Genomic DNA, 14,070 nt, shown 5'->3' on the forward strand with positions numbered 1-14,070 from the left:
AGAGGAAGAGATCAGTTCAGGTCAACACAACTCTGCAGATTTATTTAGAGAGAGCCTCAAACAAACAGACAGACGTCAGAGTTAAAGAGAAGTGGATCAGATTTACAACAAGGCTTCACGTCTTCACTTCACTGGAGAATAATTAAGGATTTTATGTGGAAAAGCTTTTGCTTGTTTTTATTCAAAACTCAGACAAGCTGGAAAAATACGCAAAAAAAAAAAAAAAATATATATTTTTACTGAGTAGGAATTAAATTTAAAACAGTCTGACCCCTGGTCATCCAGACCTGTCTGACTCTGATCCTCATTCTGAATCCCATCTGCAAAACTGTGACTGACATCATTGAGCACAACAGACTGGCTTGAAACAGATTCAGATCAATGAAGTTCTACTTTACAATAGTGGTTAAGTGTTGCACCTCCTTAAAGATGGAGGACTCACAGGAGATGGATTAAAATCACGGGTCAGGATTGAAGCAACAGAGGCTGAGATATCCTGCCTTTTAGGAGGAAACAGTCTTGCATGGGGGCGTGTAGCTGTATGCTACGTCCACACTGTTACGTTTTCGTTTTAAAACACATCTCTTTCCCTACCTTTCCTCCTCCCGCCCACACGACTCCAGAGTTTTCAAGACTCTGGGGTTGTGTTTTATTTTGAAAACTCTGGGGTTGTGTTTCATTTTTAAAACTCTGGGGTTGTGTTTTATTTTGAAAACCTCGGGGTTGTGTTTTATTTTGAAAACTTTGGGGTTGTCTTATAGTCTGGACTGACAGAAACTGAGACCTTTGGAAATGATGATGTAGACACCCACGGTCCCTCCTGATTGGCTCTCATCAGCCTGGACTACCAGTGGTGAATACAACATGATAATGAATCACAGTGTTACTGACCTTGTTGTCTTTGCTAGCAGCTGTTGTTCACTCACATTCTCTGTTTTAATGCTCGGTTCGGTTTGACTAACAGACCCATGAGTTCTGCACCTCGCAGGATTTTACCTGTATGGAAAATTAGTCAGTTATTTTATGTTTCATCACAATTATTGTGAGGTAAACGGTAGAAATCAGTGTTCACAAACTAACCCACCAGGAACATGAGGTCACGTGTGTGAATGGCCACTGCAGCTTCTTCCTGGATGACATCACTTTGCAGAGTCAGGTTCAACTTTTCTACCAGAGCTTTCTGCGCTGGCCTCCGCTGCGTCGTGAGACGATCCTGGTCAAATCAGCTGCATTCCTTTAAACAGGACTAAAGTTGGTCTGAACTGTGGCCTCAATCGTCCCATAATGCAACTGGGTAGCGCCCCTCATGAGAGCCTCCCTGTCTGCTAGATCATTCAAATTCAAACATTTGTGACGCAGCTTCACGTGGAGTTTTTAGTTATTGAGAAATGAATACATGAGGTGAAGTTGACCACAGGCTTGATTCAGTAGCTGTTCTGGAGAATTTGATCGAATTGTATTGTCTTCCTAAGCAGATGGCGTTTGAAGAAAATGTATTTGGATAAGGCGTCAGTTAAAGTGTTTGACTGAGGAAGATCATGTGATGCATGTTAAAGCTCCAGAACAGTCACTAAATGGACCTTGTGGTAAGTGAGTTTAAACCTGAGTGTGATTATTTCACAAACAGATCATTCTTGTTTTCATCAACACGGTTTTGTGTGAAGGGCTCGTTCGCAGGATCAGTTCTGTGTGGGGCTCATCACAGGTGACGGCAGCAGAGCTCAGGTGTATCATCCTGCATGTGAAACCCCCACCGGTGCGTCCCGGGCTGCCGCCGCAGAGCTTCAGCTTCCCCCCAAATATCTGCACCGACAGCACTTTATTCTCTCTCCCCTTCACCCTGCACCATGATCGGCCATCCCGGAGCGGCGTTCGTCAAAACTCCGTGCGGGGAATAGAGACACGTGTAGCGGCCATAAATTAGCAGAAACCGCGGTCGGTGCAGCGACTCCTCTCCGCTCCGCTCGCCTCCTCTGAGCGTCCCGTCCAACCGGGAGGGAGCGCTCCCCGCCGGCTGCTGCAGGATGCACGCACCGCCGCAGGGCTGTAGCTGCTCCCCGCAGCTGCAAGCGGACTGATCCGCTCCTGCCGCGCTGTACCGGGTCACTCCGAGCTGAACCGGGTTATGTGGATCCAGCGGGACAGGGAGAAGAGGAGGAGGAGAGGGAGGAGGAGCTGTGGAGATAAACAAACAAACACACAAACAACAGGCGACAGACTAAACTGATGCAACTTCTGGAAAGTCTGTGAACCCAGCCGAGCCGAGCCTAGCCGAGCCACGCCAAACCAAACAAGCAAACAAACAAGCAAACAAACAAACCAACAGAGAGGGGGTTGGGGGGGGTGAAGCCGGTGAGCCGTGCCAGGTCTGGACCGCAGTTTTTCTATCTGGATTTACCCCAGCCCTCCTGGTCCTGGTCCTGGTCCTGGTCCTGGTCTGATGGTTCATTCATCTTTGCTGCTGGAGCCGCCGACATGAAGCAGTAAAGTTTCTCACGTGCACTTTTCTTATTGGCAATGGTATGACTATAATAAATCTAGGCTTATATATGCAGTCATCTATTTCTACGTCTATAATCTATAATTGGATTGTTTTATCCTGCAGCACTCTTATTGTTGTTCATTAATAGTTAATTAATTATCATTCATTCATTCATTATTAGCATAAGATGATAGTAGATATTGTGTTTTTGAAGTGGTGAAGGGGAATGAATGCAGTGGAGAAGCGCGTTCTCGTGTGGGTGTACACGACGGGACTTTTTTCTCTCTCTCTTTCGCCTTAATTTTCCGTCCAATCAGACGCGGCTCTGACGTTCAAATTCCTTAGTTTCGTCCAATTGGAGCGCAGTCAGAGATTGAAACGATGACGTGGCGGCTTGTAATTGACCCATGCGGCAGTTGGAGGCGGTGTAAGAGGATCGTATTCCACAAAATGATGCTGTATTACAAGTGTGTGTGTGTGTGTGTGTGTGTGTGTGTGTGTGTGTGTGTGTGTGTGTGTGTGTGTGTGTGTGTGTGTGTGTGTGTGTGTGTGTGTGTTTTGTAGCTACACTGTTATGAAGTTGAGTGTGTTTTAGGACATTTTATCTCATTATTATTCCTGCATGAGTTAAATTACGTTTAAAGAGACACAATTATAATCTCCAGCCTATGATGTGATTGTAAAGCTTCTATAATACTCTGTAAGGGTTTATTGTGACTCTATTGGACTTCCTGTTCCTGTTTTATTTATTGGAGCATCATAAAAAGTGCCCAGTCTGACAGGTTAGAAATGTCTGTTATTTCGCTCTTCTGTCTTATATCGACTTTAAATTATTTACAATATTCCTGTAGGGATTTAAAACGCCACATTTTACTTATTAAGTGTAATATGATTTATATTTATTCCTTTAATTGCCCATAATGTTGATATAACATCCCTAGATTATCCCTGTAGGGATTCCCAGCGTGTCTGTATTATAATTTTACCTTTTATAACATTCAGGATATTTCTCTAATCAGCTGTCTGTATTCATAGCAACTCAATCATATTTATCTTAATGCATTATCACTGCAGTGATTTATAAATTGCCAGTTGCATTTATTGGTCAGTTTGTTGTTTATTTTATGACATTTTTTATCTCTCAGAATATCGATGTAAAATCTGTGGAGCAGCCCAGTGAGGATGTGGAGTGTGTCTGTGGTATTGAGTATGGATTTAATGCTCCATCATGGTCGTTTAATGTCCGGTAATGTTGTTGTGATGTTGCTGTGATGTGTCTCTGGGCTTCAGTGTGTTTGTGGGGAGATTATCAGGATTATGGTATTTTATCTTTATAATATTCCTGCACCCTGAGGTGCTCCGTGGTGATTTTGCTGTGTTTCTGACCTTTGTATCAGGCTGTTACAGATATTTTTTACCCTCTACAGTCCATAATATTCCCACTGTCCCTCTGTAGAGTTTTACAGTGTGTCTGTGGTTCTTTGTGCTGATTTATTTTTCCTCTTGAATCATCGTTAATGATCCTATAGGGCCATTTGGAGTGTCGGTGGCTTTACAGAGGCTTTATTGAATTTTGCGGTAACTCCTATAGCATCTCCACAGACTCATATTCTCATGTCCCTGTAAAGGCTTTATAGAGTGTCTGTGGTTTTCATGTGACTTTATGGCTCTTCAGTGTTTTAAAATCTCTGGATTTTTCAGCCTTTTTGCTTCAGTGAAGCTTTAGAAGTGAAGCGTCGTGTCCACTGCTCACTTCTTTTTTTATCATGTGTACGCTTCCTCCAACAGCTCAGATCGTAAATATCATTAGCTGATATTTTTGATCAGTTTTGCTTCTTTCTGCATGATTTACAGTTAACTCAGCAGCCTCTGAACTCTGCCTGTATGATGTATAGGGGGCGCTGTTAACTGGCTCCGTTCACCTCTCAGCTCCAGTTCACCAGACGCTTAATAACAGTGGACCCTCACTGTGAGCACCCTGCAGGATGTCAGCCTGTCAGACATCAGGAAACATTTTCAGGCATTTGGCTTTCCTCTTTTTTTTTCTTTTTATCGTCAGTACATTTATCTGGCTGTTATTTAATATTCTAATAATTCTGTACTTTACAAAAAGCAGAACTAGCGTTCAAGAGCTTTTCCTCCAGTTAACACGTCTGAATACTTTGTTCCACTGCTGCCTGTTTGTCCACGACTGTTGTTCAGGGTCAGACGTTTATTCTCATTTCTACTATGAAAAAATCCAAATCGAAAAAAGATGTAGTTGCTCCAGGACCAGGGTGCAAAACCCACAAAATATCATAAACATAAAATTTAAGCTGAGTGCAAAAAAGTAAATAAAGTTAATATATATCAGACTTAAGAAAAATAAAAACATAAACACCAGTAGAAATAAAAAAAGACAACAGGGACCCTCCCTCCCTCACCCAACCGACTGTTTATACATCAATCTGTGAGTCATAATATAATCTCATATCATAAAACATCACATCATAGAATAATAAAACAGACAATATAATCTGCAGAGTTCAGCAGGTCACAGAGCTGCAGCTTTATATAAGACTGTTACTGAGCTGATTGGCAATATCTCAATATGATCTCACATGTGCCTCATTCATATTATATAAGAGAGTGTGAGTGTGTTATGTAAAAATGATTTGGACTGATTTATGCTCCAACAGCCCCAACAAGAAATAATAATAGTACTACTACTAATGATAATAATAATTAACACTAATAATAGGTGGAAACTGGTGGTTTAAAGAGTAATTAAAGTGTCTCCCAGCGGTGAGGGGATCCTGTCAGACCCTCATGGATCACACGGATCTCCCCTCTAGACTCTGTCCGCTTCTTATTGACTTCACTGAAGCGGCTGTTTGTGTGTGAGCGCTGGACCCGGACTCAGTCCCCGGGTCTCAGCTGCTGTCAGGTGCCTGCTGGTCACGAACTGACGCCGGATTAGAGGCTGTTTTCCGTCATCATTTGCATGAGAGCGGAGCAGAAACCCGCCTGTGGAGTGAGCGGGACCGAGGCTGAGAGGCAGCGGGGCTGCAGAGCGGACTTGGACTTGATTTAGGAAGAGGCGGCGAGTCACGGTCCAAAGTTTGGCTGAGCCTCAACTTCACCCTCCCGCTGCGGGTTGTTGGATTTGTCCCACTTCTTCCTCCTTAATGCGTAAACTAGCTTTAAAACCCAATCGTTGTTTCCCGCCGTCACACAGAATCAGATCTGCGGAGAAATGTCCATCTCAGCTAATCGATCGATAAATACCGATCAATAAGCCCTCAGCCTGATCAGTTTCATCTCAATATCCTCTTGAACGGCGGGGTCCCGGAGTACAGCAGAACTCTGCTGCACACACACACTCATAGACTCACACACACACACACACTCACTCTCACTCTCACACACACGCGCTCACACACTCGCAGCCGCGGCATCACCGGATTCTACTTGTGAAACTGCGCGCAGAGGATTGATGCCTTTCCTTTCTGATCGATAAGCAGAGTGTGTGATCAGTTTCGGCTCTGCAGGGTCAGTACGCACAGTCTGCGGCCACACACACACACACACACACACACACACACACCGACGCAATCCGGCGGCGGAGAGCGCGGAGGTCCCGGTGCTCGGAGCAGTAGACAGGCTGGGCAGAGGAGCGGAGAAGAGGTGGCGCTCGTCTCTGCGTCCGGGACAACACACCGACTCTCTCTCTCCCTCTCTCTCTCCTTCACCGTCTCCTCCTGCTGGAGATAAATTAACGGAAAGCAGCTGTCGGTTGTTTTAGAGGCGAGGCGGCCGTCTAGCAGCTCAGGGATCCCGTTTTGCCTTTTTTTCTTTCTTCCTCGTCAGCTCTCTTTTCCCGGGACTCCGCCGACACCGCTGCTGCTGCACCGCGCCCTCCGTCCCGAGCACCGAGGAGCCCGCACCGCCGCACGCCGGCCACAGCGCACCGCAGGACGGATAGACATGTTGCCGAGGTCCGCCGGTCGCCGTGGCTCTCCGGCGGTTTGAAATGCAGTTTCGGGACATTGTGGAGGTTTGCATCGTCCGCCACCACCGGCCGCTCTCGCCTCACCCCCGAGCACCGACACCACACCGGGCTGCCCTGTGACTAGTTTCCTCTTTTTCATCTTCTAACGGGACTTTTCTCTCGCTGCCGGAGATGTTCTTGGTGTCTGGGCTGAAAGTTGTGCGCTCCCCGGCGGAGGGCCTCTAACAGGTCCGGACAGTACATGTAACCCGAGGCGGGGTCAAAGTTCAGCCCTGGTTGGAAATGTGAAAGCGAAGGGGGCAAAGGAGGGCTCTATTATCCCCTCTCTCTCTCTCTCTCACTCTGTCTCTCCTTTTTTCTGTTCTTTCCTTTTTACACACACACACACACACACACACACACACACACACACACACACACACACACACACACACACAGGCTGGAGTTACAGTAACACACACACATAAACACACACACACCTTCCAGATCTAAGATTAGATCCAACAGATATGTATTCTCCGCTATGTCTGACACAGGTGAGTCTGCTTTAAAACTTTTTATTTGTGCTAACGGTGTTTGTTTGCAGCGGAGCGCGCGCTCAGCTCTCCTATAGACTGTTGACTGTAACTCAGGGCCGTATGGATCTATAGACTCTTCCCTATAGTCTGCACTCTGCTGCTCCGCTGCAGCTTCAACTGTCGTCCTCTCTGCGCTGCAGCACATGGCGGCGGACGGCGCCTCCAAACTTCCTTTATCCAAATTATTTAGCACGAGCCAAAATTTCTCTGTGTCGACACTCACGGGAAACTTCTCCGGGACAGAGCGCGGGTTGTTTCCGTGGAGCTTTGAGCCGCTGGCCGCGTGTGTTTCTCAGCGGGCTGCTCCTGCGCTCTGCCCCGGCTGCTCCGCCTGGCAGAAGCCCCGGCTCAGGCTCCTGCTGCCCGGCCAACACAGACCACAGCTCCGACTCGGTTTTCATGGGGCAGTCACTTTTTTTTTTTTTTTTTTTGGGGGGGGGGACTCCTCCAAAATGTGGATGCGTAAAGTTGCTGGTTATTTCTGTTTTCTTTGCCTCCAAACTTTCCAACTGTGGCCGCAGCCGCCGACACGCTCTGACTTCAGCTGCAGAGAGGGAGGCACATGCACGAGCAGCAGCAGGAGAAGCTTTAACTCGCATTTATAGCTGCGCTACTTTATTACACGGGCTGTTTCTGGGCTTCATATTTGTGCAAAGTGAAGTGGCTTCGTGTAACCTGACGCAGGATCAGTGCACACTGGAGGGGGGGTATATTAGTTTGTCAGCTGCGGGGGTTTCAGCCTCTTCCTCGGCTACTGGTGTTGCAGAGAGCAGGTTGATCTTCTGTTAAATCACAGTGGATCTGATCAAGAGTTGCTCCTCTCATGTTCAGGCCTCACACACTCAGGCCTGAAACTAATATGTATGTGTGCAGAAAAAAACACAAAGTTTGTGTGAGAGGTGACCTGAGGTGACACAGCTCCAAACAAAATGATATTTATACCAGCAGATCAAACTGATGATTTATTTCCTGTCTCATCCTAAATTTAAATTATAGCTCTTTGCATATTTATTCATTAGCAACTTAAATTTGACCCAAATTTCCTCTTTAAAAAAACCCCTTTATTTTACTGCAGGGTTGTGTTCAGGGTCAGAGGTTAAAATAGGATTTTTTTAATTGGGTGTGACCTGATGGAGATTTTGCTGCAGATATTTTGTTGGTAATTAATGTCTTCATCTGCTGAAATTAATTCATTAAAATCTAAATTATAAAACAGAACAAATGACACAAAATTGATCAAATTAGATTCAGTGCCAGTAAATATTTTAATTTATCAGAGTAATACAATTTGAATTAATTAATTTTCTTTTGACGATCGCCATGAAATGAAATGTCATTTTTTATTATTTATTACTGAAATACATTTCTTCATTAGAAACAAGAGAACTGCCCGATATTTAATTCTAATAATTCATAATCAGGTGATTTATTGATCCTGTTTGAAGAATAGTGAGTCAGTGACAGTGAAAGGAAATCATTCAGTGACCATCAGCTGTGAACGTGTCTCAGATTGTCACATCACCAGCTTCTCCTCTGATTTTTGCTGAATTCTAAACTCAGACACAAAACAATAAAATCCTGAGGCGTCTTGATTTTGTGGTTGAAGCTTTGGTCTGTTTTCAGATGCGTTTGAGGACGATCTGAGCGTCTGAAACTGCAGGAACCAACACGAGCTTTAACGTTTAATCTGATTATCAGGCAGTAAAACCAATAATCAGTCCGAGTCCTGACTGACTGTTGTTTGACAAATCCTGCTCAGTGAGGTCTGAACAGATGTGAGCTTCTTTTTCAATTCTTGATTTGGCAGACGTTTACTCTCTGCTCATTTTAATGACTGGGTTTTTTTTTTGTTTGTTTTGCATTAATTAATTTATGATATTTTTGGATAATTTGCCACCACTGAACACAAGTGTGTGCGTTTCTTTAAGAGCTGCTCGTGTTTAATCCAGGGATGCTCGTCTCACTGTTTCAGACTCTTTTATCCAACGTCTGCCTGGGCTGAACACCACATTTTTATTTGGCAATAAAAATTTAGTGATTAATATTCATTTTAAATGAACATCGGGTAGTGGGAGTATTAGTGTTGTAAAACCTCCAGTCAGTTGAAGTTTTCAGGATTTTCAGCTGAAATTTCAGATTTAAAGAAAAAATGAATTAAACCTGAAATGTTAAGTTTTTTAAGTCGCAGCGTCATGATCTCGAGGCGTCAGTGAAGTGGCCGCTGTTTACCTCTCAGCCAGGAGGGGGCGCCCTAAAACTAAATCCACTCTTCATTTTTTATCGCTATTTCACTTTTTAAAGATGTCGTTATTTATCGTGGCCTGAAGGTTGACAAACTTAGCGATGATAAATGACAGATGTAGTGAATCTGTGTTGTCATGACGCTGTGATGAAACCAGGTTGTTGGCTGCTGTTGCAGGTGTCGCTGAACTTTTCTCCTGTTAGCTCTTTGGTAGTTTGTTCTTTTGACATTTTGAGTTTTTATTGATTTGAAAGGGAAGTTGCCGGATGATGTCGGAGCGTTATGGTTTAGAAAATGGATAAATCCAGAAATAAACAAAAGAACCAAACAGAAATGGGAGATTAACCCAACACATCCACAGATGAATGAATGAGAAACAGACATTGTCTTTCCATTTTTTCTCCTTTTTTTTTTTTTCTAACCAAAAAGAGGTTTCGTCCTTTAATCTGCTGAGCTTGGCACATTTTGTTTTATTTGTTTACTTGTAAACGTAAATCAGGATTAAGAGGAACTGTTAAATCTAACTGTTCACCTACGACTTCCAAAACCACAACCCCCAAAACCACAAGCTCCAAAACCACAAGCTCCAAAACCACAAGCTCCAAAACCACAAGCTCCAAAACCACAAGCTCCAAAACCACAACCTCCAAAACCACAACCTCCAAAACCTTGACCACGACTCATCTGACTTGAGGAGACTCCTTTATCTGATGGAGATGAAGGAACACTCCCGTGTCTCTGCTGCTGCATGTTCTGCTAAAATGTTTGTTCATTGCTCAGGCTCAGACTCTTTGCTTTTAGTGGTGAAGTGGTCTGTCCGGTAGAGGGTGGGTGTGGGCCCTCAGAAAGACCTGCTCCAGCTTTGGCCCTGGTTTTTGGCTCTCAGATGATGGAGACTTCTCTTTAAATGATGTCGAGACTTTGGTTGAGTCCTGGGCTTCTTGCTGTTCCGGTTTGTCTAAACCTCCTCAGTCTGTTTGGTGTGGTCGAGACTACTGCCCTCATCTTCCTCCTCCTCCTCCTCCTCCTCCTCCTCCTCCGTCACCCGCCGTTAATGGTGAAGCCTCGGCGGCCTGGTTGGGCCTGCTGCGGAGCTGCTGAGCCCGAGCGACACGCAGATAATTCCCTTAGTGTGTCGGTGTGGGTGTCAATAGACTTGGGGGAGGGGGGAGGGAGACAGGGAGGATTACCATTATTGCTCCCCTAAATGACTGTTATTCAGGGGGTTGTTGTTACAGGCCTGTTATTTGGAGCCCATTACATCTGTCACCAAGGTGCAGAGGGGGAACGTGTAAGCCTCAGTCCGGCTCTCAGGCGCTCAGACTCCCCTCGCAGGTTTAGAAACGCTGATTTCCTCACAGGGAAATCACTGAAAGAAAGAATGACCCCAAAAGAGGCGAAGAAAGAGCCCCAGGGAGCCGCGTCACACGTCCGCCGCAAAACCTCCTCGCCACGTTTTAACCAGGCGCCTTTTATTGAGCACCGAGGTCTGCAGGAAAACATCGTACCAGGGGGATGAGACGACTTCCACCTGTTTTTAATAAAGCAGCCTGAATTAAGAGTCGTGTTCCTGACACAGACGCAGCAGCCTGTTTGTGTCTGCAGCTTTAAGATACAGACAAATTACCCACTAAATAAATTCCAGAAACAAGAGAAAGTGCTCTGGGAACAACACTGGGATTATCTCAGACCAACTGGTGGAATTTTTATTTGTTTGAAAAAACAGAAACAGACCAGATGTGAGGAGAAGTGACTTGTTCGTGAAGAACTGCAGAGCTCAAGTCAACACAGCAAAAAAAAAAAAAAAAAAAAAAAATCAACAAAAAAACAAAACATAATGTGGTGTTTAACAGAAGCAGAAAAAACATGTGTCCTCAAAACGAGGCACAAAACGTCTGTTTGTGGAGATAATTTAAATTTTCTAACACAAATCAATATTTTCTCCTGTAAAGGGTCGTTTCCTCAATTTCCCATTTCCATTCCCACAATTGCTTTGTTCTGTCTTATACTGGCTCCACATGATCCTGTTTTAAATATAGGACAATAAGTCTTCGTTAGTGGGTGATAAAATATTACATTTTAATAAATTAAGCACCACTAGATTCAGATCATTTTATATTTCCAGTAAAATCAGCTTCTATCAATAATTTTCTTGATTCGTTTGAAGCTGTTTTCTTTGTTTTTTTTCTAATTTCTCTGACATTTCCTGAAACAGATTCATCGTCTGACCAAAAAGGCTGAATTTGATTTGAAAAAACTGAATCTGAAAGTGAAGTTTTAAAAACTCAAAATTATAATAAAACTACAGAAGTCAATGAGTTAACAAAAAAAAAACCATCCATTAGTTTGACATAATTTCATGTTTCTATATAAATAAAGCTCCAGCAGTTCAGTGATTCTCTGGAATCATTTTCTCAACACAGGAGCAGAAACAGGATTATTTAGCTTCAAGACACATTTCAGAAAACATTCCTGAGTGGAGGGAAGCTGAGAACAAGAGGGATTATCTCGCCCCGCCGGCAGAGCAGCGCAATTTTTAAGGCTGAATATGAGACCAAGTGACTTGTTAAGTGGGATTGTGTTTGCGGTGGACGGACAAAGTGTGAGAGAGCGGCGGAGGAAACCTTGGCGGAGGACAGTGTGAGCGGGTCAGGAAGCTGAAACGCTGCACTGGGCTGTGAGGAATGTTGGTATGTGGCTCCAACGAACATCCAGAGCCGCCGAGCTGCAGATCCACTGTGGAATGTGTGTGTGTGTGTGTGTGTGTGTGTGAGTGAGTGAGTGTGTGAGTGAGTGTGTGGAGACGAGGCTGAACACATCATCCGTCCAGCAGCCGCTCGTCGTCCTAATAACCACCCGAGGACACACACAAACAGAAACACATCTCGCTTGGAACAGAAACCACAAATAACAAAAGGCGGTGTTCTCGCCGTCCTGGAGTGAGATTTCAGAGCTCAGAGAGCGGCTGCAGGTTGGCTGCAGAGCTGCTGGAGGCGCTTTTGGAGACAAACCCGTTCGCCTGGACCGTCTCCAAGAAGAAACAATGTGCTGTATTCAGACCCCTTGACAAGGGAGGGTGAACAATGTTATATAAAAAAGAAAAGCAATGCAGCTGGCGCTCTAATGCACAGCCTGTAGATATGGTTTCCTCTTCAGTGTGAGAGCTGCAGGTTTCATCTGACGTAAAGATTTGCTGACACCACAGCTGCACAAAACTCCTCCTGAACTTCCTCTATTTTTTTTTTTCTTAAATGTTAAACCCAGAAGATTCCTGAATAAATAAAAGATCATGAAACTGTGTGAAACTTCACACTCAGACAAGCGGTGATTTTCTTATAGGCTACAAGCTCTGAACTAACAAGACCTGAGTATCTACGGGCTAATGAGTCTGACTCCTCTGAGCCGACGAGCTCCACTGTTTCCAGAAACCATTAAAACCCTGTCAACACTGTAGATTTACATTCAATCTAGTTAGAGAACCAAACGTGGATTAATCCGCTGCTGAAAATAGTCCCCAACAAATACTGTTTGTTTAAGGAAAACTACAGTGAGCAGCTGTTTTTTAATAAAATGTAAGAACCGATACTCTGTGTTTGTGAGGTTGAACCATCGTTCTCAGAGCTGAGAGCCAGAAACAGAAAATATACACCACCACCAGACTGGTGCTTTAACTCTATATTGAGTCATTAAAATCTTGTTTTTATGGTGAGATTTTTCAACCTGTTTCCAACACAAACCACCTGGTTTCAAGGACTTTCTAAAAATTAGCATCAGTAGATTGTTGCATCAGAATCAAGTAATTCACTCAAGAGTCTCCAAACCTTCGTTAAAATAAGTGGAAAAAAAACTTGTTCCTAAATCAGTTCTGGTTTCAACAGTTTTCTGAAACCAGTTCTCGTCGGTCCTGATTCTAGAGCAGAGACCAGGACGTATTAGAAGAAGACGAGGTTTTTGAACAGTTCAGTTCACTGACGAACAACTTGTGTTCAACACCTTTCTAAAACCAGCTTTGATTGTTCTTGGTTCTGTAGGTGAGACATGTTGAAATCTTCTCACCGCAACTCGCTGCATTTTTCTTTCACTCGTCACAAAGAAACAAGGTTTTTATAGACGTCTGTCTCCACGTGCACTGACAAAAAATATCTCACTCTGTTTGTGTCAGACTTCAACACAATTAATCTGTGGTTTTCAGTTCGAAATCAAAGTGTCTGTAAAGAATTTCACATTTTTAACTTCACTGATCAAATGTTCTTGACTTGAAGTGACTCGGTGAGGAGGTTTTTGTGGTGTACCTTCATACAGCAGTGTGTGTGTGTGTGTGTGTGTGTGTGTGCAGCTCATAATATGGTATCCACATGCCACCCCAGTCAGAGGCATTTGCACGTATCAAGATGTGTGAGAGCCTCTTTGATCTATGAATAGTCGAGTTTTTTTTTTTTTTTTCAATACGTGGCTCAGGAGGAGAAGGAAGGGGGAGGAGGAGGAGGAGGAGGAGGAGGGCCTCCAGCCTCACCCCCCCTCGTCCTCATCCCCCCGTCCTGCTCACTAACCCTCTGAGGGGTTTTATCCAAATAAGAAATGTTCCATGAAGATGTTTTGTGTCCGTCTGTGTTTTTGTTCCTGCTCTTTTTTTTTTTTCGTGTTCTTCGTCGTTTCTCAGTGACGAAGCTGTTTTCCTGTTACTCTGTTTTTCTGTCTGTGTTTACACCAACAAACTGAAATGACAGGTTTTTCACCGAGCTTCGCCGCAGACGAGCGTCCAGCGCCTCAAAACAAC

The 14,070-nt window shown here is 44.2% G+C and overlaps 1 protein-coding gene and 1 long non-coding RNA gene across 11 annotated transcripts in view; one reads left to right on the forward strand and one right to left on the reverse strand.

Moving 5' to 3' along the window:
* Positions 1-2,046, reverse strand: part of LOC130170963 (uncharacterized) — a 3,912-nt gene extending 1,866 nt beyond the window's left edge. Inside the window, exons 1-2 of the long non-coding RNA XR_008828058.1 lie at positions 1,085-2,046; positions 892-996 (exon numbers count right to left, since the gene is read on the reverse strand). This is a non-coding gene — a long non-coding RNA (uncharacterized LOC130170963). The remainder of the gene's footprint in view (positions 1-891; positions 997-1,084) is intronic.
* nfia (nuclear factor I/A) overlaps positions 1-14,070 on the forward strand; it is a 179,966-nt gene that overhangs the window by 46,222 nt on the left and 119,674 nt on the right. The window contains exon 1 of one of the 10 annotated variants that reach the window (XM_056378693.1): positions 2,382-2,520. The exons of 5 other annotated variants lie outside the window; for them this stretch is intronic. In XM_056378693.1, coding sequence (XP_056234668.1) covers positions 2,518-2,520 — 3 coding nt within the window. In that variant the 5' untranslated portion in view covers positions 2,382-2,517. Of the gene's footprint in view, positions 1-2,381; positions 2,521-3,712; positions 7,010-14,070 lie in introns of those variants that run through there. 4 more of the 10 variants (XM_056378695.1, XM_056378692.1, XM_056378697.1 and 1 more) reach the window with 4 other exon arrangements.

Source organism: Seriola aureovittata, chromosome 6 (assembly GCF_021018895.1).
Source record: "Seriola aureovittata isolate HTS-2021-v1 ecotype China chromosome 6, ASM2101889v1, whole genome shotgun sequence".
Taxonomy (NCBI): Eukaryota; Metazoa; Chordata; class Actinopteri; order Carangiformes; family Carangidae; genus Seriola; species Seriola aureovittata.